The sequence below is a fragment of the Coenobita brevimanus genome, chromosome 61, assembly GCF_032717465.1.
Source record: "Coenobita brevimanus isolate Jiangsu-jjx chromosome 61, ASM3271746v2, whole genome shotgun sequence".
In the NCBI taxonomy this organism is placed as follows: domain Eukaryota; kingdom Metazoa; phylum Arthropoda; class Malacostraca; order Decapoda; family Coenobitidae; genus Coenobita; species Coenobita brevimanus.
In genome coordinates this window covers 32,451,715-32,479,675 of record NC_137014.1, presented here as the reverse complement: position 1 = coordinate 32,479,675, position 27,961 = coordinate 32,451,715, and the positions used below count along the sequence as shown (strand labels likewise).

The following is a 27,961-nucleotide window of genomic DNA, read 5'->3' as shown; positions in this document are numbered from 1 at the left end:
AAGTTTAGTTAATAAAGTTGTTAAAGTTTCGATTTTTCTTACATACATACATACTGTACATACATACAAACATACATGTATGTATGCATGCATACATACATATACAGAGTCATTAGTATAAAGCTGACATAAGCATCTTCGACAGTGAAGCAGGTGAGAGTATTTGCCCTGCCAGGGGCTTGGTGGCTCTGTAACAACCTATATTGACATTATTGGTGGAGGAATACAGATGTGATCAAAACACCACAGAGGACATCACTCTGGAATCACACACAAACATGCATGAACTCCACGCATCCTGTCAATCACATTTCACAAATGAAGCCATTGCAAAACAGCCATCGAAAGACATCAATCTGCATCAAACTCCTCATGTCAACCTTTCGACCACTAATGATTACATGTGGAAAGCGTTATTGAATGTGTCTGTCTTGGTTTAGAGTTTCGTTGCAATCATACATATAAACACACATACATAATGTACATACGGTACATACATACATTCTCTCTCTCTCTCTCTCTCTCTCTCTCTCTCTCTGAGTAACTACCAACCTTGCTAAAATGTACATAAGGATGGACACCCCGATGTACGCGGTGATCATGTACATCCACACCTCCAGGGACAAAGGCGACAGGAAGGAGAACAGGGATGGGGGTATCTTCTGCGGCTTCTTGTACAGGATGGAGATACCCAGGTTCATCCAAGGCATCGTGAAATCCACCACCTCCTCTCGTTCATGGTTGATCGTCAGGTCTGTTATGGCCAAGTCTGCTCTCTGGGGAATTTGTGAGAGAAGGAGAAACTGAAATCAGTATTGTAGGTGACGTAGGAATTTCGTAGCACATCTACTTTGACGATTTATTTTGCCTACAAGGTAAAATCGTCCACACTCAAGGTTGAAACGAGGGATTCGGTACAGCTCGCAAAGTAAATCGGCTATGAAAATCTTGGGTAAGCCCATGCTGGATTTCACTGAATAATTTAGATAGAAAAGAGTTAATAATGGCTCGACTCGGCTCGAAACAGCTGGAACTGAATCGTCTTGACCTTTTCGGCTTTCATGGAGGTATTCAGAATGCCAGATCAGGTTGAGGGAAGTTTTTTGACAAACAGCTGAGGCTAAAAAAAAAAAAAAATCTTACCTTCGTATAGAGAGACTGTCCAGATTATGGGGGGATCCACCCAACTGCACCTTACTATTACATATAACTTTTATCTTTTTAGAAATGGTAAAGTTTGCATCAGTAATAAACAAGAGAATACTGAGGTGAAATGTGAAGAATAAATCACAAAGAAGGAGGTGTTACGAAATCTCCAAAGCCACATCTACAATGGTGAGACAGACATGAACATATAAGTAGTGAAGTATAAGTATCTACAAGAATCTTTCGGTCCTTCATCTCCTCACCATTAACACAGAAGCCCTTGGTTACGCTACTTCATCCAGACATTTAATGTAAGAGTGAACAACTGTTTATCTCATAGTGGTATTATGTAAACATTAAGCCCATATAATTCCTTGAATTTAAGCTCCTTCTGGGCTGAATGATGATAAATGATAAATAACAAGAAACTCCAACCTACCCTCGAACCTGACCCTACTCACTTGATCTATGAGTTCCTTTATCATGCCGTTCCACTTGCCATCCTCCTTCTTGCCGTGCTTCCCGTCTGGGCTTGGAACGAGTTCAAAGGTGAAGTTGAGTCGTGCGGCGATCTCGTTGAGGAGGTCAATACAGAAGCCCTCGAATCGGTCATTTCCCGTCAAAGGCTTCTCACTCTTCTTCCACATGATGTAAGGGTCCGTCTGTCGTTGGGAGAAGAAAAGGAAGCCTTAGATTTATGTTAGTTAATGTATGCCATTGGCTGACTGGAAGAGAAAAGGATCCATTAGAGTTATTCTGGCCAGTTCTATTTAGAGTTGAGATATGAAGGGCAGGCTTAAATCTATGCCAGTCATTATATGCTTAGAGTTGATGGGAGAAGGAGAGGTGGTCAGAGAAAGAGAGAGTGAGAAGATGAGAAACTAAATGATAGGTACATATGAGTAGATGAAGTGTGGTGAGAAATGGAGAGGGAATGAAAGTTGAGGGATGTCGTCAGAGGGAAGGGGGAGGATGTGCAAGCAGAAAGCGATTGGAGAGTGTTTTGGAAGGGCAGGATAACTTTTAGATACTTACAAAGGCGAAGGAGACTATGAGTATTCTATTCTTCAGGTCTGACGTCACCTTCTTCACCGTCTGGTTAAACGTACGAGTATAGTTGACACCGTTCGCCAAGCTCCATGTACCCACCTGCAGGTAAAGTACGTGTAAATTATAGTCATGTAGAGGGCATACAATAGGTATGAAGCGCGAGAACGCGCGTTAACATGCAAACTACAGGAGTGTTTCTCAATGACGTTTTTCAAAATTCAGTTTCTCTTATTGTAATCATGATAGAAACTTCTAGTTTGCTATATATTCATCGTAGAGACTTGTATTTACGATTCTGCAATTAAACACACACACACACACACACACACACACACACACACACACACACACACACTCTTATCAAAAAGGTGTTTGTGTAAACCGGCTGAGAGTACAGTACGAGTATATACAAACATTTTGCATGCAACGTTTTTTTTTTTTTTTTTATCTTAAAACTCCTAAAGCACCCTAACTAATGAGTATATCTCATTTCTCTTCGTTACAGCGTGCTTTGAGGCAATTTTTCTGTACTAGATTTATGCTCATACATCAATTAGCGGCGATACAGAAAGACTGAAGAGTTAGTGCAACTCCGCGGTTTTGACTTCTGATGCATCCACGTGAAAATTTAGCTTTTGCTACGTCTCATGACGTAGGTTTCGTAAAGGTAAGGCTATATTTGCGTGCTGAAAAAATCTCGACCAAAAATATTTGAAAATGAATTTTGGGCAAAATCTTTGAAAAACACTTTTAATATGGCAAATTACACAGTGTTTTGGTGCAACAGTGTTATGGTTCAACAAAGAAATTGTGAATCATAGAATGCAGAATTGAAATGACTGACGTAGCATCTAAAGAAAAAAAATTACTGCTTCAGCTTTATTGGGTAAAAAGTTATTAGCCTCTGAAAAGCGTGACGGTCGGGCCTGGCAGTGTAGGACCGGGCCGCTCATTGTAACTTTTCGCCCATACACCAAGAGTAAAATTCGCTCTCTCACTCGTAATTACAGGTACAGGTGTATGTTATATTCAGCTACAGTCAGAGGTAAACTTGGCCTACCATTACACCACGTCTACATCACATTCTTGGCATGCCTGTCAGTTTCCTCCCTGAGGCATTACACCAAAGATAATTATCTACGAACACAGAAACGTACCACGCCTTTCTCACCCGTGGAAAATTAGCCAGAAAGTGAACCTGAGAAATGGAAGAGGTGAAATATCACGCCAATCTTTGACCCTGACTGTGCATCCGTCGTCAACAGTTCTTTTTTTCATTCTCACATAAAATCACGTGTTGGCACCGTGCAAGAATATGACACAAGCACAGATTCAGTACCTGAGTGAGATTATCCTTGCCCAGCTCGACAATATCCAGCACGAAGTCTGTTCTGAACCCCTGAGCGTCAAACCAGATGTGGCCCGTCAGACCTGGCAGTGTTTCCTGTGGGGGAGGGGGAGGGTGGAAGGGGAAGTCATTATAGTTACCTGGAAAGTTCACCGTTATCATCATCATCATCATCATCATCATCATCATCCTTACCTATTGTCCTTCCCTAACATGCCTTCCTCCCATCCTCCTTACCTATCTCCCGTTCCAAACACACACACACACACACACACACACACACATACCCTGCTTACCATCCTTACCATAACTCCCTCCCTCCTTCATCTCCCTACCTCCCTCGCAACCTACCTACTTATTTACCTACCTACTCACCTCCTTACTTTTTTTTTTTTTTTTCATTATCTCCTACATCCCACCTTCTGACCCACCATTTTCAAATCACTGATGAGCGAGTTATCACAGACCCAAGCTCCTGTTCCTCATAACCTCTCCCCACCTACCATTTGTCATACTACCATCCTTCCCTACCATAATCCCACTTCCTCCCATCTCCCCTCACCTTCCAGTCCACCATTTTCATATGCTTGGTGAGTGAGTTACCATGGACCCAAACTCCTTCTACCTACCATTTTTCTTTCTACCTTCCTTTCCTACCATACCTCCCTTCCATACCTCCCTACCACACCCCCCACCTTCCGATGCACCATTTTCATATAGTTGATGAGTGAGTTGCCGTGCACCCAGGCCCCCTCCCCGTCGCACACCATGGACGAAATGGTGACCGTGGTAGAGTTGTCCAGCTCTCTGATGGCGCGCACGAAGAGGTTCACTGCGTCGTACATCAGCGCCATCTCTGTCTGTGGGGTGGGAGGGTGGAGGAGGGTTGATGGATGGGCGAAGAGATAACGACAGGCAAACAGAGAGAGAGAGAGAGAGAGAGAGAGAGAGCGGGAGAGGGGGGGTGGATAAAATCATCATCAACACAGGACTTACTACACATTAATCAGAATTTTCTGTAAAGTACAGCTTTACAGCTTTGAAGTAATCAGTAAAAGCCTATCTCTTCAACAACACGACATCTATCCATTCTTGCCTTCACCAGACATATTATCACAGAAGTGATCTGTCATAGTGAAGAGGTTAATAAAGATTTTGTATTCCGCTTTATAAACACTTTAGCCCTTCTAACTACCATTTGACTTCCTTCTCAAACCTCTTAGGCCCGCTTCACACGAATGGATTTTTTCCGAGCGAAAAGCTACCCGCACGGAAGCACATCAAGAAGACTTGTCTTCACACGAGCGACTTTTTACAGCTCGTATAGATTATTAATAGATTATTAATATTAATAATAATAATGATAACGATAATCATTATAATAAAAATAATAATAATAATAATATGTTATTATTATTATTATTGTTATTATTATTATTATTATCATTATTATTATTATTATTATCATTAAGGTTGTAGGTGGGGACACTCACCATCCAGTCACTCGATGTAATGTAGCTTTGGGTCTCTGCCCTTTCCTCTTTTCCTTCCTTCCTATTCTGTCTTTCTTTCCTTCATTCTTTCTTCTTCCTTCAGCCTACGGGTGATTTTACACTCCCTCCTCTGTCTTTCTTTCCTTCATTCTTTCCTTTTCCTTCTGCCTATGGGTGACTCTACATTGAATGACAAGCCGAATGGTTTCCTGTACACCAGGAAATCAATTACTACGTTGGGTGGTAACCATATAACCAAATTATGGCGCCTGGTGGTTTAGTGGGTAATTAAGGAGCTCCAGTCGGATTGAGCCTGTGTAGGTTTATATCTAAGGGGTGGCTGGGGTTTATTGCTTACGTAATGCCACTCAGGGATGAGCGAGGCTAGTCACTCTCATCTTAAATATCAGGACCAACTTGTCTAGCCCCGGGTTTCTACGCTCCTCAAGGGGCAACATAGGATTGGATGATGGATGGATGGATGGATCAATCATTATTATTACCTCCGTCAAGGAGGTTATGTTTTCACCCCCTTCCGTTTGTTTGTTTGTTGGTTGGTTGGTGTGTAAAGATTACACAAAAACTACAAGACGGATTTCCATGAAACTTGGTAGAAGAATGGGCCTTGGGGCAGAATAGACTCCATTAAATTTTGGTGCGGATCCGTATAAAGGTGCGGATCCAGGATTTTTTTTTTTTTTTTTTCACTTTCTTTAACATTGCGAGATAGGGCATTTTTCGACATTTTCGTAAAATTTTCAGTGAATATTGTATGGATTTTGATGAAAAAAATCAGGCATATTCAAGATATTGGTGTCTACGAATGTGCACAGTTTGGCGCGGATCCATATAAAATTCCGGATCTAGCGGATTTAAATATGCTTTTATAGGGGGGTTGTCTTTTTCCATATTGGATTAGACTTGATTGAAATAAAAGGAACTGCATGTTGAGCCTTGGCGGAGGTATGCGCTCTACTGAATGCCATTCTAGTTATTATCATTATTATTGATTACTTCGGCCAACGAAGTTGGAGGAGGTTATGTATTCGCCTATGTATGTCTGTTTTTTTGTCCACACGATAGCCAAAAAAGTTCTCAACGAATTTCAATGAAATTTTGTGGAAGGGTGGGCCATGGGCCAAGAAAGAATTAATTAAATTTTGGGGCGGATACGAATCCGGATCCTATGTATCCAGCACAGTATCTCACAATATCTCCAAAAGTTCTCAATGAATTAAAAAAAAAAAAATGTGGAAGAGTGGGCCATGGGTCAAGGAACAACTGATTAAATTTGGGGCCGGATCTGGATCCTATGTATTCCACACAATGTCTCCAGGATCCAACCTTCAGGTAGAAAAATTCACTCAGTTCACTATCCACACGCACTGCAGCCTTAGCACTATCATACATACTCTTCACAACATTCAACAACTTTCCATCTACTCCATATATTCTTAATACTTTCCACAATCCTTGTCTATCCACCCTGTCATATGCTTTCTCCAAATCCATGAAGGCCGCATACAACTTCTTTCTCTTCTCTAGAAACTTTTCCACTAAAGATCTAAGAATGAATATCTGATCTACACAACTTTTTCCCTTCCTAAAACCTCCCTGTTCTTCTCCAACTAATTCCTCTGTTATTTCCCTAACCCTGTCAATAAGTATCCTACCGTATACTTTTCCTATTACACTAAGAAGACAAATGCCCTTATGATTACCAGACACTTCTTTTTCCCCTTTCCCTTTGTACAAGGGAATAATTATACCTGACTTCCAATCCTCCGGGACTGTACCTTCCTCCCAGGCCAATCTGCGCATCTTCTGCATCCATTCTATTACTATCTCTCCCCCGTGCTTCAGCATTTCACCACACACTCCATCAATTCCTGGGTCTTTCCACATTTTGACTTTCTTCACTGTTTCCACAACTTCCATTCTACTGATTTCTTCCTCTCTTCTCACATCCCTCCATCTCCCAGCCATTCCCAAGGCACTTATATTCGCTTTACTTTCATTCTGTATGTTCAACAATTCGTTAAAGTGTTCTCTCCATCTGCTCACTTTTTCTCCCTTCTCCACAAGTAATCTACCATTTTTATTTTTCACTCCGCGACTAACTTCTTTACCACCCTGTCTGACTCTCTTTACCTCTTTCCAGAACATTTTCTTACATTCTCTCCACCTTACACTCAAAATCCTTCCAAATTCCTCATCCAGTCTCTTCTTACTATCTCTTACTAATCTTTGCACCTCTCTCTTCCTCTATTTAAAATTCTCTCTTCCGTCTCTCAGCTTCCTCCACGCCCCTGTTTCTCATCCACTCACTATTAAAATGTTATGCTTTCTTCTTTTGTGCTGCAGCCTCTCTCACCTCTTCATTCCACCATGCTGTTCCTTGCACCCCCTTTCGTCTTCTCTTCACCCCACACACCACCTCACATGCTGCACAAATTTCTTCTGTGAATATCTTCCACACACCTTCCACGTCCCCCATCTGCTCCATTCCATATTTACCCAATTGCTCCTCCACTTCTCTCTTATATTCTGCCTTTTTCTCATCCTCTTGTACCCTTTCACCCTCTTTGCATATTCTACTTCCTCCTGTCCTTTCCTTCTTCTATTTCTACATTTCACTTGGACCTTGATTTTCACCACCACCAAGTGGTGCTCAGAAAGTCCACTCCCCCAACCTCTATATGCTCTTGCATCCATTACACACCTTCTCATCCTTTCATCCACATACGCATAATCATTCATTGCCTTCCATTCATTCAGTTCACCATCCACCTTTCTCATCACTCACCACATACACCTATGGATCGGCTAGCTGGATAACGTCGTTTAAACTTTATTTTGAATACTAACAGAGGAATATAATCATAAAGCTTAAGAGAATACCCTGGTTGTGAAGAACCTAATGAAGGCCATCCAATCCCTCTATATCAGAAAGGATCTAGCTGAACTAAATCATCCTAGAGCAACAAGAATATGATGAAAAAATGCCTGTGAGTGTAGACAAATGGACAAATAAGTAATATTTAAACACAATTTAGACAAGATACATGGTGAATAAGGGTCTAAGTCTTCAAGTATCCAAAACTATATGCAGTTTTGTTTATGTTGAACCAAATTTGTCCATAAAAAACCCGCAGCAAATACAAAGGAGCCAAAGTTATTCTTCATCTACAATTCAAACAACTGAGAATCATGTCCTCTTTCTCTACTCAGAATATTTCCCCCTTCCCTCCCTTCTTTCTTCCCATTCTCCTCCTTGTCTCCTATCCTTTCTCTCTTTCCCTCCCTTCCATCTTTTCGTCCTCCCTCCCTCCTTTCCTTCTTCCCTGCCTCCCCCCTTCCTTGTCTTCCTCTTTCTTGTCTACCTCCTTCCTTGCCTCCCTCCTTCCTTTCTTACCTCCCTTCTTCTTTGTCTCCTTTCTTCCCTGCTTCCCCCCTTCTCTTCTTTTGTGTCTCTTCTTCGATCCTCCCTGCTACTTGCCAGCCTCCCCGACCTTCCATTCTCCCTGCTTTCTTCCTTCACTGCCTCTCCCCCTTCCTTCCTCTTCCTTGCCTCCCGTCCATCCTCTTCTCCCAGCTGCCTTCCTTCCTCCCTCTCCCAGGTTCCGCCTTTGCTTTCCTTCCTGTTTCCTTTTCGCTTCTACGTATAAAAATTTTCCTCCGTTTTTTCACTACTAATTCATTCCGTACCATCTGCCACAAAGCTAAGGAGAGCAACAACGATAACAACAACAACGCCAACAACAACAACAAATACTACTACTGCTACCACTACTATTACTACTACTACTACTATTACATCAACTAATACAACTACGAACAAAAGAGAAGGGGAAGAACGCCTATCAACTGCACAACGTTCAATCGTTTGGCTGTCCCAGGAATCGGACTAACGTTCTTTCAGTTGCGAGCTGGATATACTAACCAGTGCAGCAGCAGTCAAGAAAAAAAAAGGTCAGCTAAAATGATGAAGAAGAAGCAGAAGGAGGAGGAGGCGGCGAAGGAGGAGAGGAGGAGGAGGGGAGGAGGAAGAAGAAGAAGAAAGGAAGAAAAAAAAAGAAAAAAAAGGAAAGAAAGAAGGAAAGAAATAAAGAAAGACGAAAGGATGGAACGAAGGAAAGAAGGAATGAAGCGAGTTATGAAGACGAAGAAAAATAATTACTAAAAGAATGAAAAAAGAAAACAGAAAAAGAATCCTAACAAAAGACCATTCAGAGTCAATCAGCAAGTCACACAAAAATGGAAAAGGAATTCAGACATGTTTTTCGCATTCTGAAGAGATGAAGTCAAAAGCCTCCGTCTGTGTGCCATCTAGCGGTGAGGAGGCGAAAGAGTTTTTAGGGAGAGTATGAATGTGGGGTCTGATTGCAGAGAGAGAGAGAGAGAGAGAGAGAGAGAGAGAGATGTGTGAGGGAGGAAAGAAAAGAGGGGAGATAAGGCAATGAAAAAAAAAAAAAAAAAAATTGAAAAGAAATGAGGAGAAAAAAAAAGCATAAGAGAAAAGAAGGGAAAAAAGAAGAGAGAGAAAAGAAAAGAAAGAAAAGGAGACAAAGGAGAAGGAAGAGATGAGAGGAGAGGAGAGACAGGGGTGAGAGAAGTGAGATGGAAGCAAAAGTTGATGTATGCAAATTACACTTCTATTGCTGGCTTTCATTTCTGTTCATCCCTTTGTGCCTCTTTCTCTCTCTCTCTCTCTCTCATATATATATATATATATATATATATATATATATATATATATATATATATATATATATATATATATATATATATATATACATATATATATATATATATATATATATATATATATATATATATATATATATATATATATATATATATATATATATATATATATATATATATATATACATATGCATACCTGTACTGTAAGTAAAAGGCAAAGGTGGGAACATACGGCATGAGGTGCTTTGCCGCGGTGCTCATCTCCGTAACATAGGCCCTTGAGCCTGTAGCGGGTTATTCACCCAATAAGCTGGGATACAAGGCCACTGCATCATCCATGTCACCACTGTTACCTCCCCTAGGTGTTACCCTAGGTACACATTTTACCTACCAACCCACAAAGGGTGGATGGACACCTGAGTCAAGTGATCCCAGCTGCCAGCATCAGGATTCGAATCCTGGCGCTAACGGGCCGACAGCTTCACAGCCAGCGATATCCCCAGCCACAGCGGGGATATACATGCGCAAAGACAGTTGTTGTTATTGAAAGATTCCCTGCACATATAGTGCAGGCCGGGCCATACATTAGCCCGGTCAGTGGTGTATGGACTGATTAAAAAACAGTAAGTGGGGAGGACAGGACCTGGGGATTGCCCAGCACACACGTCCTGTCTCCTGACTGGCTTTGTGGTGTGTGTGGCAAAAACAGAAATAGATGGATAGATATACAGCTGTAGATACATAGATACGCTACGTATACAGAAGTTGATATAAATATACGGGGTGTTCGGGAGGAAAAGGTTTAACTTTGGGAAGCGATAGATGTGGGAATTATAATCCAAAAACGCTTTTGGAGAGAGAAACCCTAAAACAAAGACTTACATAAAATGTGTAATCAGAGAAAAAACTGCTGTGAAACATGTTAGAAAAACGAGAGGGAGGGAGGGAGAGGAAGGAAAAAAGAACAGAGAGCAAGTGAGAAAAATGAGACAGGAAGTGCGTCAAAGAAGTGGGAAAGCGAGATGTCACCAAATCTCACGCCCCATCCCGTCTTCTTTACATAGTGAGAGAGAAATGGAAGACCCGTTTTCTCTGATAGGTTTACGGGGAACTATATTACACCAACTCCATTCTCTCCCTGTTCCTCTCTCTCTCTCTCTCTCTCTCTCTTTCTCTCCCCTTCACCCTCGTCTCCCCCACGCATATTTGACAGTATTTTTATTTATTTTTTTTTTACAATGTTTTTCGTGCCATTGGTTCATTCCCCACCTTCACACACGATTTTTTTTTTCTTTTATTCTCTGCAGCTCAGTTACTTTTATCGCTTTTCTTTTTTTTTCTTTTTTTTTCATTTCGTTCATTTTTCTGTGCATCTTGAAACCAACTAAATTTTTTTCTTGTCAATATTTTACTTTTCCTGGATTAACAGTGAGGGTAGTATAGATGGACAGATAGATATATAGTTTGATGTATACATGGATATATTTATATAATAGATATAGATGGATATGGACAGATGAATAAAGACAGATAGGTAGGTAAATAAAGCTGTTTTTACTTTTTTCTATATGATTATTTTGCTTTTTGGTTTTGGTTATTTCCATGACCTTATGAAATCGGCCATTGTAAGCTGGTGTAAAAAACGAAGTTCATTATTATCACTCAAACTTCCACTGTGATAATTTTCAACAATTTGGGGGCTAAAATTTCTTCCGAACATGTGAAAACTGTCTGGCGCTTGCTGGAAAATAATGCAAAGTAGGATATTCACAGTTAAGGTGCTTATGACAGTATTGCATTTTTCGGATCTTTTGTGTCTGGTGCACGTTCTCCCATTTATATGTAAATTTCGTCATTAATACAGTTTTTTAAGCTGATTCCAAATGAGAATTTATTTTGGGGGGAGAAATTATTTCTAAAAAAGTTGTTAGGTTAGGTTTGGTTAGTTAATAATAACAATAATTTGGTTAGTTGTTAATTCTAACAAATAATATTTAAGTATAAACCCAAAGGATCCAAAATCTAAGTCATGCCGCCATAAGCATTCGATGAACATAAGCATTCGTGGTGGATCTGCTCAGTAGCGCTGCTCTATACGCGGCTGTAACAAGTGCATTTCTGTCAGGAAAGGAACGCGGTTTGAGTGTGGCATGCATCCGTTATCCAACATAGCTGTATTCTTTACGTATGGAGAAAGATGAATATTGTACTTAAATAAGATTTGTTATTATTGTTAACTAAATTATTATTAACTAACCCAATCTAACCCCTAACCTGACCTAACCTACCTTAACATTTTAAAGAAATAATTTCTCCCTGAAAAAAAGGTCAGATTAAAAAAGTATATATATTAATGACGAAATTTACATAAAAATGGGAGAACGTGCACCAAACACAAAAGATCACATTTTTCATTATTCGTACTTTATCGTTGTTATCGGTATTGTTATTTTTATTATCATTAATAGATGTGCGGTTTCTTTCTGCGCATTCAGAGAATACATGGAAACGGCATACCCAATCCTGTTATATGTATGCTGATTTCGGTGAAAAGCATGAACTCGTTTTCCCCTATTTCTGATCGTTATTATTTCTGGGGGGGCTGACCCCTAACAAATCAAGGGTCGGGAGTCACGTACACAAAATACTGCATCGCATTATGGATGCACAGTACATGTACTAAGAGAATCCACATCTGCCCCCCTTGCATTATTTCCGACAATTTTTAATTAGATGAGGGAGCTGACTCCCATGAAAATCATCATTGGACAACTGTATATAGTGGAAGACCTTCGGAGTTACCAGACGAACTCATCTGCGAAGTTTCATTTGAATCCATCAAATAGCCTCGGGGCACACACACACACACACACACACACACACAATGTCTTCTTATGATAATAATTCTGAAATTGACGATGGAAGATAACTTCATTAACCCTTTCACTAACAAGGGAGGAGAGTGGAAGGGAAAACGCTGGCCAACAAGGAAAAATTACTTACCAAAAACTTCCTGTTACAGTAATCTCCTCACGCTACTCCTCTAAACTTCTTAACTAAGCCCATTTGCTCAAACTTGCTCGTAAAAGGGCGGAAACTGACTCTCTTAGTACACGCCACCCTCAATAGATGGCGTCGTTGTGGGCCGAGCGTGTTATGGTTTGGGTGCCTTAAATGTGACCCAGTTTCCCTTCAATTTATAAACGTGCTGGCGAAAGTTTGCTGATTTCTTTTTCCTTCCCCCCCTTTCCCCCCCCCCATATATTCTCCTTGGTTGTGTCCAGTACATTTGGTGACCTAAATCAAAATATGGTAGTTGTGTATTGTACAGTATTTAAGAAGATTAGAACTGTGAAATAATTACTTCTTTGCCTTAATGATTCTTGTTCCTTTGAAAGGGATTGATTTACGCCTTTTTGATATTTCTACTTATTCGTCCATATTCCTTCTTTTTATTTAATTATTTGTCTGTCTGTGTTCCTATCTACCTGTCTTTCCATCAAAACATTTAACTATTTATCATCTATTTGCATCTTTTTCTGTCTATTATTCTGCTTAACTATCTAATGGAGAGAGAGAGAGAGAGAGAGAGAGAGAGAGAGAGAGAGAGAGAGACGTGAGACAGAATAATGAGGCTGAGAGAGAAGATCGTGCCAGAAGGAGAAAGAAAACGAAAATTTTTGCAAGTGAATTTTCAAGCACGGAACACAACCAACGGGAGCGACATATTTTTCTTTTTTTCTTTCACTCGAAATTCTCATTTTTTTGTATTTTACGACTCGCCTATAATTCAGCTTTTATTATGAAACTTTAGTTGCAAATCTCTCTCTCTCTCTCTCTCTCTCTCTCTCTCTCTCTCATAATCACGATAATAGCCACACGTTCAAAACAGGCATTGGCTAAAAACGAATCAGTACCAAAACGTCACCTCGAGTGTTACCCAAGTCACTCGCGGAAATTTGTTGGTGGAGGTTATTCAAAATCAACCTCTATGACATTGACCTTTGACCTGTGTTGACCTGACTTCTTTATCTAGTAATGGAACAACTATACCTTAGCTTACCTACTTGGAAGTATGTCAGAAAATGTCAAAATGAAGTGATATTATAAAAAAAAAAAATATGAGAGAGAGAGAGAGAGAAAGAAAGAGAGGAGGGGGGGGGCAGGGATGGAGGGAGAGAGTACATAAACATTTACATGTATTTCGATACATATTTGATCAATATTTAAAATGACAGTAAAAGTTGATAGTAGCAACTAACATTATGAATAACTTTTGCTGCCATTTTAAGTACTGATCAAACTCTAACTGGTTACCAATATTTTTCGTGGAAGTTTTTAAAAATGGTTTGAATGTCACACAGTACCATCATTATTTTTTTAAGTTCTCATTATTGTCAAATTCTTTCTTACTACCACCATTTGTTTGTGAAAATTATTAATACTGGCTAGACTGCTGCTTTCTACCATCATTTTTTTCTTTCGAAGATTCTAATATTGATCAAGTGATGGCGTCCACGGGGTGGAACGCTGAATCGCGCTTGAAGGCCAAAAGGAAGGCGTTACAACCCGTGGACGCCTTCACTTGATCAATTTTAGAATTTTCAACACAAAATGATTAGAATGCAACGATTTGGTTTATATTAAAAATTTCTACAAAAGGTGATGGCAGCAAGTAAGAATCTGACCACAATGGAAACTTAAAAAAAAAAAAAAAAATTGTTACTGAGTAGCATTCAAACTATTTTGAAAACCTTCCACGAAAAATGATGGTAACCAGTTAGAATTTGATCAATCCTTAAATGACAGCAAAAGTTCATAGCGGCAACTAACATTTGGATCAATTATTGACTTTTTAACAAAACAGTGATGGTAGATAGTGAGTCGATATTAAAAATTCCTCAAAAAACTATGGTAGCAACTTACTATTGACAATGTTAAAAATTCCAGCAAAAAATTATGCAACCATGTAACACTGAAATCATTTAAAGAAATTTCCAAGGAAACTGGTGGTAGTATGGAGTATCCGATCCATTTTTTCATTTCCCCCACAAAGAATGATGATAACATGTAGCATCTCGATCATTTTAATAAATTTCCACACAAAATGATGGTACTATGATATACTATTTATTTTCAAGATACTGTACTTCAATTGAATCTCGTGACTGTGAAAAGTGATTCGCTGCCTTCTGCTGCAATTCAATAACGGTAAAAAAAAATTATGGAAGAATGCAAAAATCTATTAAGTATTAAAAATTTCCACAAATAATTGTGGTAACATGTAAGAATTTTAAAGTAATGGAAACTTTACTTTTGACTATTTCCTAAACTGAAGATGCCGATGATGGGTTCGAGATATTTGGACACAAATGACAAACACAAATACGATAAAGATCTTGCTGGTTATCCCCAGTACTGACTTTGCAGAATGTTTCCAGCAATGGATGGGAATTAAAGTCTGAAGTCAGTAAGTAACCTTGCTTTTTTTTTCTTTTTTTTCCAGCTAAAAGTCGGTTACCATTTGATCAGACTTTGTACAAATAAATAAATAAATAAATAAATATCTACATATTTATATTTATATTCCACCTATATATTTTGCTGTCTGCCATTCTGAGTCTGTCTATCTATCTATATACTGAGAGAGAGAGAGAGAGAGAGAGAGAGAGAGAGGCCTGGTGTCACTGCTTTCTCAAATATCAAAACAACTTTTCCTCACGATTTATCCAACCATAAAAGTTGCGTTGTTTTCCGAGGAGACAGTGTGACAAGGAGAGGAAAAACGCCTCGACATTGCGAGAACTGAGACTTGACTTGTTTATGATATATTTACCTACTGTATATTGTTACCTTCAGATTTCATTACACCGGGTGACAAGATAACTGGTTTCCTCTGACCATATATCCAGCTAATGGCCGCCTGATGGTCTAGTGGGTTAAGGTGCTCCAACCGAATGTGGCGGCTCAGGAATCCGAGGGCTTGTTGGAGTTTATTGCCCGCATAACGCAACTCAGGGGCGAGCGTCTACTTATTCACGCTGTAAATATCTAGACCGGGAAGTGCAGCCTCAGGCCCTACGTTTCTGATGAGGCAATCAATGACAGAGAAAAAACAATAAAAATGTAATTTTTTTTTATACTTTAGTATGTGAACATGTAGTATATGTAATTTTTCAGAACTATTATTATTATTATTATTATTAAGTTTGGCTCCGCTGGTCAGCATCCAATACTACCCTAAGCTTCACGAGTCTCTACAGTTCATTTTGAGACGGGTTGATTCAGTTCAAAGACGCTCTGTAACCTGTCTGTTCTTTAATACCTTTCAGATGAGTTACAGATACAAAAATTTATAGCTACTGTATTTACCCATATGAAGCATGCTTAGGGAAATGCCGTGTATTTACCCGCAATGTTACCTTCCTTTTTGCCATATTTTTTTAGGCCACTCGGTTTGTTGACATCGCTGAGGGAGGGACTTTCAGTGAGATGGGGGAGCCGGGTTCGTTTTTAGTTATTTATTTACTATTAGCAGGGAAGGTGTAATTTCAGTGAACTGTGAATATAGCAATCGTCCGAAAATATCCCAGAGCGAATTCATGTGTATAGTACATATTCCCTTCCCACAGTGAATTGACGTAAAAAGCCATTCAGATGTGTGTGTGTGTGTGTGTGTGTGTGTGTGTGTGTGTGTGTGTGTGTGTGTGTGTGTGTGTGTGTGTGTGTGTGTGTGTGTGTGTGTGTGTGTGTGTGTGTGTGTGTGTGTGTGTGTGTGTGTGTGTGTGTGTGTGTGTGTGTGTGTGTGTGTGTGTGTGTGTGTGTGTGTGTGTGTGTGTGTGTGTGTGTGTGTGTGTGTGTGTGTGTGTGTGTGTGTGTGTGTGTGTGTGTGTGTGTGTGTGTGTGTGTGTGTGTGTGTGTGTGTGTGTGTGTGTGTGTGTGTGTGTGTGTGTGTGTGTGTGTGTGTGTGTGTGTGTGTGTGTGTGTGTGTGTGTGTGTGTGTGTGTGTGTGTGTGTGTGTGTGTGTGTGTGTGTGTGTGTGTGTGTGTGTGTGTGTGTGTGTGTGTGTGTGTGTGTGTGTGTGTGTGTGTGTGTGTGTGTGTGTGTGTGTGTGTGTGTGTGTGTGTGTGTGTGTGTGTGTGTGTGTGTGTGTGTGTGTGTGTGTGTGTGTGTGTGTGTGTGTGTGTGTGTGTGTGTGTGTGTGTGTGTGTGTGTGTGTGTGTGTGTGTGTGTGTGTGTGTGTGTGTGTGTGTGTGTGTGTGTGTGTGTGTGTGTGTGTGTGTGTGTGTGTGTGTGTGTGTGTGTGTGTGTGTGTGTGTGTGTGTGTGTGTGTGTGTGTGTGTGTGTGTGTGTGTGTGTGTGTGTGTGTGTGTGTGTGTGTGTTTCAAAAATTTTACGGAATAAATTATTGCTACGGATGACTTTCCCCTTTTCATCAACATATATCTGAAAACATGTGTATAACAAACACAACAAAGTAAACAGGGCACTACAATGATAGGACTCATATCACATAACTATAACCAATACTTACAGGTTAAGATAATGACAATATTTTCTTAATCTATAAATCACGTTTTAAAATCTTATACATCTTACATATGTATATATAATTAAAAATTATATAAAATTTGTAACACATTAAATAACAACTGAAAAACGAAATGATCTATTAGAAGATAATAATAATAATTTTTAAAAAGCAGCCGCAGCAGAAACAGGCGCCCTGTGTAGAGTTGGGCGGGAACCAATGCACAGTAGTGTTCAATGCAAGCGGTAGGTGGCAGCACTAAAATATCCCCTTATTTTACTCCTTTGTCTGCTGTTACAACTTCTGCTGCGACTAATACTACTTTCTGCTGTCTTAGGACTCTTTTACACGATCAGTGCCGGAGCATGGTGTCGAAGCTTGGTAACGATGCCATGCTTGGACAATGGTCGTGTAAACCATCAGTGTTATCGTCTTCACGATTACTGTCCGAGGACGGCACAGTTGTCTTGTTTCAAAAACATGCTTTAGCACTGATCATGTAAACAAGCCCTTACTCTGGCACACAGAGAGACAAGGGACACATCAGAGGCACAGAATACACGGCTAAGGACACAGGGAAAAAGAAAAACGAAAGGAAAAAGCAGGGAAAATGAAATAGAAGAGACGGAGGAAGGACAAGACATGTAAAGGCGCTCTACAGAAAACGGAAAGGCAGGAAAAAATATGAAAGTAGAAAAAGAAAACTAATTACTTGGTAAAAATGAGAGTAAAAGAAAAAATACTTGCGGAATTATACAGAAAAGATGACTAAAAAGGCATGCAGACTGAAAAATACACGGTCGCAATGGTCTGCACATATATTTCAACACATATATACACACACATAGACCCTCCTCTACACCCAAAACCCACACAGGATGAGAAAGCTCATTCGTTTGAGATACAGGCGTCTGTGAGGATTTATGCAAGAAAGGATTTAAAAATGCACAGAGGGAGTTAAAGAGATAAGGAGGGATTTATGTAACAGAATTTAAATAAGTACAAAGTAAATTGTATATATTAGCCGGATTCGTACTAGAAATGAATTAAATATGCGTTAAGGGATTTATATAGATCAGCGGGATTTGTGCGAAAGAGAATTTACATGGGGGTATAGAGAATGAAGGAGATAAGGCAGGCTAAAGATGAGAGAAATTAAATAGACTTACTGTAGATTTTAAAATAGTAATATTGCCTCACGGATTTAAATTTTACAAAGGCTGATTTTTAAAGTCAGATATTTAAGAAGAAATAAGAGTTTAATATCTCAGGAAGGAACTGAGAGAAATAAGGGAATTTAATAGTCTAAGATTTTTAAAAGGCAGTGGGATGACCAGACACACCTGAATAAAGCTAAAAGGCTTTAAATCGGTTCGATCATTAGGAGGTAAAAGCCGAAGTGGGGTGAATCGCGAAAAGGAAATGGCATAATGCTCTCTCTCTCTCTCTATCTCTCTCTCTCTCTCACACACACACACACACACACACACACACACACACACACACACACACACACACACACACACACACACACACACACACACACACACACACACACACACACACACACACACACACACACACACAAACGAACAAACAGAAGGACTGAATGGATGCACAAATCTCTCTCTCTCTCTCTCTCTCTCTCTCTCTCTCTCTCTCTCGCCTGTGTACTTTTAATCCAGGTAAAAAATTAAAACCAATTACGTCAAATACTAGAACAGCAAATTAAACAAAAAAAAAAAGAAGGAATCTTGAAAACTTGGAAAACATATTTATTTTAATCTTACCGTCCAATCTTCTGCCTTCCTGATTGGAGCGTTCTTATGTGGAGAGAGGGGAGAGTTAGGGGAGGCTTGTGGGCAGGGAGGGAGAGAGGGAGACGTGGAGAAAACGAGAGAGAGAGAGAGAGAGAGAGAGAGAGAGAGAGAGAGAGAGAGAGAGAGAGGGAGAGAGAGAAATGCAGAAACAGAGATATTTTAGCACAGACGAAGAATAGAGAGAGAGAGAGAGAGAGAGAGAGAGGGAGAGAGAGAAATGCAGAAACAGAGATATTTTAGCACAGACGAAGAATAGAGAGAGAGAGAGAGAGAGAGAGAGAGAGAGAAATACAGAAACAGAGATATTTTAGCACAGACGAAGAATACAGGAATCCTCTTAGCCCCCTTCCTGCCTTTATCCTTTACAATATACTATACAAAAGGTAATACACTGTAGGGTAGAGCATACAACGATGGGCTATACATGTCTGTGACTCTGTCAGTCCGTCTTTAGCTGGTGTTACGGAAGGGAGCCAAGGACATCTCATCGAAATTAGTGAAACCTTTTTAGTCATGCTTTAGTTACAGAAATAAAATGGATTTTATGGAGTCTCTATGTTACTTGTTACAAAAATTTAGAGGGCTTAATAACTGTTTTCTGCAATCGCCCACAGACAGATGATAAAGACTACTTCTAGAGGAGGCATAGTGAATTAAAGTGATCTGTAAGTTTAGTGAATATAAGTTTATTGAGAAAATTGTGTATGTGTCAGTTAAGTCTAGATGGTCTATCACACTAGAGATGTGAATAAGTGAAAATGTAAGAGAATGTGTTTATTGGTGAGGCTAGGCCAAGTGTGAGTGAGTCTGATCGAAGTGTTGATGCATAAAATGAGTGATATATCTTACGTGTATAGATGAAAATAAGTGTCAGTGAATGTTTAGTGTCAGTGAAAATTCATTTGGTGAGTACCGGTGAGTCTTGGCGTGGTGTAGGTACGAGAAATTAGTAAAAACAAGTTCAAGTGAAGTCTGGTGAATGTTAGGTGACAATTGAAGATGAGTAACAGACTTTTACAGCTGAGTCTAAGCGAAGTGCAGTTGACTCAGGGTAAGGCGGAGGTAAATGTGGGTGAATCAGGCTGAATATACAGAACAGCCAAATCATCCGCCGCGTCTCCCTCTATCGTCATCACAAGGGAGGGGGATGACTGGTGAGTGTGTTGGTGTGCGAGAAGATGAGTCATTTGATTCTAGATGGGTCTAAGAGAGATGCAGCTGAGAGTTCTGTCACACTTCAGATGTGAATGAATGTGTTAGGCTACACTTATACAGCTGAGTCTAAGTTAGGTATAGGTAACTCTCGATGAGGTGTATATACTGTAGGTGAGTATAGGTGCATCTAGACAAGGTGCAGTACAATAGAATGAGGACAGTACGTAGTCACATGAGTCTACGTGTCCCTCCCTCCCCACCTTCATAACCAAGTGTATTGGTGTAGGTGGGGTGAGTAGTATAGCCCACACATGAATCTAAGTGAGATGTAGATGAGTAGAATGAGTAAAATAAAGGTGAGTCTAAGTGAATTTAGGTAACAGATGTGAGTGTATATATGGGTAGAATGAGTAAAAAACATAATCAGGTGAGTCTCCCTGTCCCCCCCTACCTACCTGCAAAACGATGTGGTGATCGGTAGGTGTGTTGGTGTAGGTGACATGCCCAGATATCCACTCCTGCAGCAAGCTCTTTACTTCCCTCCTCTCGGGGTCCATCAGGCGAACCGCGGTAATGTTGGACCCGCCGTATTTGAACTCATCTAGGTTCACCAGATGTATGTCCTGTGGAGATAGACAGATAAATGTAGGTAGATAAATAAATATGGATAGAAAGGTGGTGAGAGATAAGGACAGGTAAATGTGTAAAGGAAATGGAGAATATAGTGGCCCGAGGAAGTAAATTGGCTGGTGCTTTGAAGATCTTGGAACAATATAGGATTCTTAGTATGGAGGCTGCGAGAGGAGAATGAAGGTGTGTTAGTGCCCACATTAACACAGTCAGTTTCCTACGACTCTCTCTCACCTGAATAAGGAATCGAGGAGTGAAGACGGAACTCGAGAGGCCTGCATGAAGATATTTATGCGTCCACCTTACAGTACCCGTATGTAACTTACTAATGTGATGATATGAAATGGCAAAGGCATTTATATCAAGGGTAAAAAAAAAAAACGATTTGTCAGACAGGGAATGAATGGGTATGCAAAAGATTAATATGATAAGGGATATACAGATTCATGAAAGTTGTGGAGTAAGGAAGCCAAATTACCAACACAATACATAAGAAAGACGAAAAAAATGAAGGTGAAGGCAAAATTAAAGTACAAGAAAATGATGCAGATGGAAGAATATTAAAAGAATGGAGAAATAAAACAATGACAGAAAAAAAGTGGAGATGAAGTCAAAATCAAAGAAAATGAATTAGAAAAATCAAAGAAAATGAATTAGAACTGAGACATAAAGCAATACAACAGACCTAAGATAAAGAGAGAGAGAGAGTGTTATCCAGATGAAACGATAAAAGTCTTCGGCACTCTTCTGTTTTCAAACCCTCCACTTCCCTCACTTCCTTTTATCTCCTTCCTCTCATTGTCCGCCGGAGAGAGAGAGAGAGAGAGAGAGAGAGAGAGAGAGAGAGAGAGAGAGAGAGAGAGAGAGAGAGAGAGAAAGAGAGAGAGAGAGAGAGAGAGAGAGAGGGAGAGAGAGAGAGAGGAAATTACTATGACCATAATATCTAGCTTTCATTTTCTTGCTCTCAGTTTTCAGTTCACCAACTTTCTCTCTCTCTCTCTCTCTCTCTCTCTCTCTCTCTCTCTCCTTGTTTTCTTACTTCCTATATGACGGAGAGAAGGAGGAAGGAACAGAACAGAAAGGAGGAGGAAATGATAGAAGATAAAGGAGGAGGAGGGGAGAGAAGAGAAAGTATGAGGAAGGGATGGAGAGAGAGAGAGAGGAACAAAGGGAGGAAGACTGAGGGGGATGGCGTGAGGAAGGAAGACAGGAAGAAAGGGATGGATGAAAGGAGTGAAACTGAAAAAACAGGAATGGAAGGAGTGAAGGAGGATGAAGGAGGGAAGGAAAGAGGAAGTAAGGCTGGTAAGGAGCATAAAGGAAGAAGGGAGGAAGGGAAGAAGGAATATGAGGGAGGGAAGGGAGGAGCATGGAGGAGGGAGGGAGGGAGGGAAGGGGAGACAGACATCTTGCCTCAATGGGTTGGTTTAATTGAAGGTTGTATATCAGAGAGAGAGAGAGAGAGAATAGTAAACAAGGAGGTAACCAAACATGCATGAGAAGGGGAAGGAAGGAAGGAAGTGAAAGAGAGGGAAAGAATAATGAGAGCGAGGAAAAGGAAGGGTGGGGGGAGAGAGAGTGCATTAGAGAAGCAAAAAAAAAAAAGGAGAGGAGATTTTGACTGTTAGCTTAAAAGATACAAACAGACAGAAAAACAGATGGAGAGACAAACAGATAAGAAAAACAGGTACACTGATAAATAGACAGCCAGACAGTTAGATAATAGATAAATAGGCAGATACATAGACAGAGACATGAATAACCTTCTAACTATACTTCCTCTTTTTATTATCTTATTCATGCTATGCTCAGATTTTTTTCCAGAGTTTGATTATTTTTTCCAAATAGGGAGTACAGACATCGCCTTCATTATCCCTTAAGGACAATACTTCATCGCAGGGATGAATGAAAAATCTGAGAGGTTGCAGGACTTTAAATAAAAAGACAGTGTGAAAGCGCTAAGGAAGGAGATGAAGAAGAGAAGACTGGAGGGAGAAGAGTGGGAGAAGAATGGGAGAAGAATGGGAGTAGATGAGTGGGAGGAGAAGAGCGGGAGAAGAAGAATGGGGGGAAAAGAGTTGGAAGGAGAAGAATGGGAGGAGAAGAGTGGGAGAAGAATGGAAGGAGAAGAATGAGAGGAGATGAGTGGAGAAGAGTCGGAGAAGAATGGGAGGAGAAGAGTGGGAAGAGAAGAGTGGGGTGAACAGTGGGGACAAAAGAGAGGAAAAAGAGAGGAAAGAGAAGAGAGGGACGAAAATTGACGGAAAAGAACACTTACATTAAATGCTTACCGACTACACAAGGGATAATACGGCAAATAATCCAATTTCTGCTAAGTCCCAATCTTCTCCTGGAATACGAACCGCAGTAGTCAGTTTACATCCAAGTCCCCAACTCTGCAGCGGGATAAGCAGAGAAAAGGAGGAAGCAAACTATGTCCAAGATTCTGACCGGCCCAAAAACCAAACTCCGGTTCTTCTGGTTGCAAGCTGAATGTGCCAACCAGTGCATAAACAAAGGGAAAGATGAGTGGGAAGGGGAGGGAAGCAAGGGAGCGAAGGGAGGGGAAGGAAGGGTGGGGAGGGAAGTGGGAGAAGTGAGGAGATGGAAGGGAAGGCAGGAAAACGGCGAATGAAAGGGAAAGGAAAGAAGGAAACGGAGGGAAAGAAAGAGAAAGAGAAGAGTTTGAAAAGCGGGAAGAGGGTAAAAGGGACAAAGAGGAAAGAGGATCAATGAGGAGAGTGAATGAGAAAGAAAGACGGAGGGTAGGGGAGAGGAAGAGGAGAAAAAGGAAGAGGGGGTAGAAGAAGGAGAATAGAAAAGAGAGAGAGAGAGAGAGAGAGAGGGACTTAAGAAATAAACTTACTGAGGATAGAAATGAAAGATGGGGTAAGTTCGTACCGAAGAAGAAGAAAAGGAAGAGGAGAAGAAGAAGAAGAAGAAAGAGAAGGAGAAGGAGAAGGATGATGATGATGATGATGATGATGATGATATTGATGATGATGATGATGATGATGATGAGGAGGAGGAGGAGGAGTTCAAGAAGAAGAATAAAATGAAGGGGAAGAAGAAAAAGGAGAAAATCTTGGAAGAGCAGAATACGTTGGATCAAAGACGTATGGAGAATGAAAGAGGAATATACAAAATAGGAAAAATAGAGAAAGGGATGGTATCTCTCTCTCTCTAAGAGAGAGAGAGAGAGAGAGAGAGAGAGAGAGAGAAAGAGAGAGAGAGAGAGACAGAAACAGAGAGACAGACAGACAGACAGACAGATGGACACACACAGAGACCCGAAATATGGATGGAGGCAGACAAAGATGGACATAGTTACGGTAGAAGCGAGGTATGCAAAGTAAAAATGATACAATATAAACTCATGCGAAGAGGGGAAACCTTGCACAAATGGAAACACATAGAGAGAGACAAAGACAGATGCAGCGAACCAGTACTTACAGGGGCTGAGATTATAAAGTTATGCCCATTTTCTCGGTACCTATGAGACTCGGACAGATGCATACAAAAAGACAGAGAGAAAGAAAAAAAATAGACAAAGGCAATAGACACAATGCTGGTGATAGTGTAGTTATGGTAGCAGCTTTCCATTCCAGTTTGCCGTACCTGTTTCAGTACCAAGCCTACTTTCTCGAGAGATTTGGGAGAAAGAAAAAGAGACTGAGACAGAGAAGCAGAGAGACAGATATACACTGAAGCAACGCAAAGATTTATAAGGATAGAGAAGATAGTAGCTCACCATTACAATATACTGAGCCTGTTTCTATACATGCCCACTTTCCCTGTAGTTAGGTGAGAGACAGGAAGACAGAGAGAGATAGTGGGATGCATGAAGACAGACAGACACAGGCACACAACACCAGTACTCACAAGGGTGGAGATGATGTAGTTATGGTAGGAGCTCATCATGCCAATCTGCTGGGCCTGTTTCAGCACCTTTCCCACCTTCTCCGTGGCACAGTCGATGATTATGTTCTGTTCTGGCGTGTCCTTTACCTTCGTTAACAGTTCTCTGTTTTTGGGAAGAAAGAGATATTTCCGTTTCGACTAAACCATGAATTTTTCTGCACATAAATCTTTTCTATCTTTTAATCAGTTCTGTCTGACTTTCTAAGTGTCTCCCACCTTTTATATTTGTTCTGTTTTCGTATCCCTATCTTTAACCAGCATTGATACTTCTCTGTTTTAAGGAAGAGATATCAATCCTTCCTTATACAAACCATTTTTATCCAAAACAGTGTCTATCTTTCTTCCTTTCAGCCCGGTGACACACAAACTTTTTTTACCCTCCACCTGACAAAGTCAGAGGAGGGTGTTGTTATCACTGGGATCAATAAGTGTCCGTCCGTAGAGCTGGGCGGCAGGGAGGCTGGCCGGGAAAAGGAAATTTCGTTTCTGGGCCAGAACTCAGAAAGTATTCCCTATAAAGTCATGAAATATCACATATTTATGTTTCATAATGAAAGTGCCTTTTGATAGGTAGAATGCTGTGTCATAAGTATTTTTTTTTTTTAATAATGAAAAAGTGAAAAAAAAAAAAAAAAAAAAACAGATTTCAATGCGACCTGCAGAAGGAATCTGAAAAGCCAATGTTATGTGTCCTCAAGACATTCTCCTTACTCCCACTTTTAACAGAAAAGATTGGGGGGGGGGGGAAGAGGGCGGTTATGCGCTTGTTTAGGTGTGCAGGGAGGTGGGGGGGGGTATGTGCTTGGTCAGGTGGTGGGTTGTAGCAGCGTAGCGTTGCCTATGTTTTTACTTACTCCCGACGATTTTATTAAACTCTGGAGAGACCTCGTGTAGCGACTGAGTTAATGATGGCGATATATAGATTCTTCAGTTCAAGAGGTCTCACTAAGCTGAAGGAAAACACCAGAGATTGCGAGAATATAATACAAAAGACGTTATCTACTGTATAATCATATTTACGTCACATTCTCTCTCTCTCTCTCTCTCTCTCTCTCTCTCTCTCTCTCTCTCTCTCTCTCTCACCTGTAGTCATCACCCTGTGGAAGTTGCCTGATGGTCACCTTAAACTCGCCAGGCAGGGGCGTCTTCAGCAACTCCTGTAGTCTAACCAGTCCCTCGTTATCCTCGTACACGATGCAGAAGGACTTCCACCCGAACAGACGCACCAGGTCCAGATACGCCTACGGGAGAGACAGAGAAAGGGTTATTGGAAGGTGTGGCGGAACAGAGAAGAGGAAGGGAATAGGAGGGGCACAAAGGAAAGAAAACAGCAACAGACCTTATGGTCCTTTCGAGACTGCTTGTTACAGAGTAGACTATGACTACGAGATCTAATTCAACACGCTGAAGGATAAGGATAGTAAAGCAAGAAGGCTCCCCCCGTCACCAAACCCCCCATTTAAAACTGGCAGGAAAAAGTGAGAAAAACCACCATGCAGCATGGAAAAACTGACCTGGAAATTTCATAGGAAAGACTGAAAAGGAAAAGTTACATTCTACAATACTTTATCTATTAGCTACCAGTCTGAATACCCTGAAAGAGAAATTAGCACAGTAAAATGGATAATCAAATAATAAATAACTAAGGCACGACATTATGCACGGGTACGTTGAGTTAACGGAGCGTCTGTAGACAGTGTGGAAAATGCACAGCGTGGATGTTCAGGGGTGGTGCGGCAGGTTTGCCTGATGCTTTTAAGGTAGGCAGCACTTACTCAGGCCCCAGTTCCGTTCACTTCACTGAGACAAGGAACTTTCCCATGCGGGACAAGTACACAAGTTACCCCGTGAAGCAGTGACCCCTGGTACATTAAAAAAATCCCGATTGTGGTCACTTAAATAACAGGGACCCTCAGTGATCCATAGCCCATCGCAGGTTGAAACTAAGAGTAGTGACCGTTAACTTAGGGCTATCTGTGCATATCCTAGTCTGTGAGAGAGAGAGGAATGAACGAAGTCGCAAGAAAGAAGCAAGTAATGTATTAACAATGTTTAACAGACTAGGAAGACAGTCATCTTGGTAAGTTATACCTTCACAACGACTTCGACTTTTAGTGGTTGATGGTTGTCACTTCATGTCGATTTCATTCAGCTAAAGGCCCGTCTACAATCACAACTGCTGCTATCGTGAAGAATATTACTATGGTATGTGAACATACGTATAATATGAACGTGTGGACATAATGAATTGAAACATTGTGTATCCCCGTTGATGATCCACTGTTTAAAGCGTGCCTTCGTTATCATGCTTAAAATCTGATGATGAGCGTGCTAGGACAGCACAGCTGATTGAGTGTTAGGGCCTAGAGGCCCTTTGGTACTGAAGGAGTCAATTAAGCCTATATCTAGCCCCACCAGTTAGAAAATTCTTCTGGAGAGGAAGAATGAAGTACAGACGTCTTCGGGATGAATTAGTAAACATCTTGATAAAAACTCTCTTCCTCAGTAGTCTTCTCTCTCTCTCTTACCTTACTAAGAGATGATGGATGTGGGTACAGGTTAACGCTGTAATCGTCTCTCCTGAGGCGGTAGTCCCAGCGGGTCTCTATGTGGGGAATTTCTAGTGCGTCGCAGATGGACTGGACGTGGGAAGATGTTTGGCCCGACTGTGGACCGAAGATGGCCGCCACGCCGGACCTCACCAAGTGGCAGACTGTTGATAAATAGATACATAAATATACATACATACTGTACCTTCAAGCATATACACATACATAAATACATACAAATATGGATTGGACGTGTGAAGATGACTGGACCAACAAAGAACCGAAGCTAGCCACCTCACAGGACCGGATAAGGTAGCACACTGCTGCGGTGAGAGATGGACAGACAGACAGATGAATGGAGACAGACAGACAAATAGAGACAAACAGAATGGACGTAGGGTGATGTCTGACCGAGGTGGGTAAGCAAGAGAGATGCCACACCGGACTGGATCAGGTGACACAGTACTGGGATGGGAGATAAACAGACAGACAGACGGACAGATAGATGGAGAGCGATAGGTGGGCAGGTAGATATAGATAATTAGAGAGAGAGAGAGAGAGAGAGAGAGAGAGAGAGAGAGAGAGAGAGAGAGAATGTAGTTGAGTCACAG

At 40.8% G+C, this 27,961-nt stretch overlaps 1 protein-coding gene across 1 annotated transcript in view; it reads right to left on the bottom strand.

Annotated features, from left to right (window-relative positions):
• The window catches only part of LOC145403737 (glutamate receptor ionotropic, kainate 2-like), a 61,779-nt gene that overhangs the window by 18,552 nt on the left and 15,266 nt on the right, over nt 1–27,961 (bottom strand). The window contains exons 3-12 of the mRNA XM_080275417.1: nt 27,330–27,514; nt 25,885–26,042; nt 24,763–24,904; nt 20,706–20,873; nt 4,252–4,404; nt 3,536–3,640; nt 2,664–2,690; nt 2,182–2,295; nt 1,608–1,808; nt 553–776 (exon numbers count right to left, since the gene is read on the bottom strand). Coding sequence (XP_080131543.1) covers nt 553–776; nt 1,608–1,808; nt 2,182–2,295; nt 2,664–2,690; nt 3,536–3,640; nt 4,252–4,404; nt 20,706–20,873; nt 24,763–24,904; nt 25,885–26,042; nt 27,330–27,514 — 1,477 coding nt within the window. The remainder of the gene's footprint in view (nt 1–552; nt 777–1,607; nt 1,809–2,181; nt 2,296–2,663; nt 2,691–3,535; nt 3,641–4,251; nt 4,405–20,705; nt 20,874–24,762; nt 24,905–25,884; nt 26,043–27,329; nt 27,515–27,961) is intronic.